The sequence below is a fragment of the Gekko japonicus genome, unplaced genomic scaffold (assembly GCF_001447785.1).
Source record: "Gekko japonicus isolate JY-2015 unplaced genomic scaffold, Gekko_japonicus_V1.1 scaffold1159, whole genome shotgun sequence".
NCBI lineage: Eukaryota > Metazoa > Chordata > Lepidosauria > Squamata > Gekkonidae > Gekko > Gekko japonicus.
In genome coordinates this window covers 578,215-578,562 of record NW_015160245.1, presented here as the reverse complement: position 1 = coordinate 578,562, position 348 = coordinate 578,215, and the positions used below count along the sequence as shown (strand labels likewise).

The 348-nt window shown below is 74.1% G+C and overlaps 1 protein-coding gene across 1 annotated transcript in view; it reads right to left on the bottom strand.

The window, feature by feature from the left end:
- MPZL2 (myelin protein zero like 2) overlaps positions 1 to 148 on the bottom strand; it is a 5,740-nt gene extending 5,592 nt beyond the window's left edge. Inside the window, exon 1 of the mRNA XM_015413764.1 lies at positions 48 to 148. Within this exon, the coding sequence (XP_015269250.1) occupies positions 48 to 84 (37 nt within the window). The 5' untranslated portion in view covers positions 85 to 148. The remainder of the gene's footprint in view (positions 1 to 47) is intronic.
- Positions 149 to 348: the final 200 nt, after the last annotated feature.

Below are 348 nucleotides of genomic sequence, written 5' to 3'. Positions count from 1 at the left end.
GCCCCCGCCGGGCGGCCGGGCCCCGCGCCTGCTCTCCTCCTGCTTACCCCCCAGCAGCAGACAGACGCTCGCCGCTCGGGCCATGCTCTGCTCGCCGGGCCAGTCCTGCGGCTCCGCTCCGCTCCGGTGGCCTCCCAGCTGCGGGACGGCGAAGGTGGAGCCAGGGAAGCAGCGGCGGCGGTAGCCACCGCCTCCTTCCTTCCCTCCTTCCCTCCTTCCCACCCACCCACAGGCCGCCCAGGCAGGAGGCTGGAAGGAGGGCGCGGGCCGGCCCGAAGCCGCCTCCGTGAAGACTCTGAGTGCGCGCTCAGAGGCGCCCTTGCTGCGGACACAATGCTCCCGCGAAGC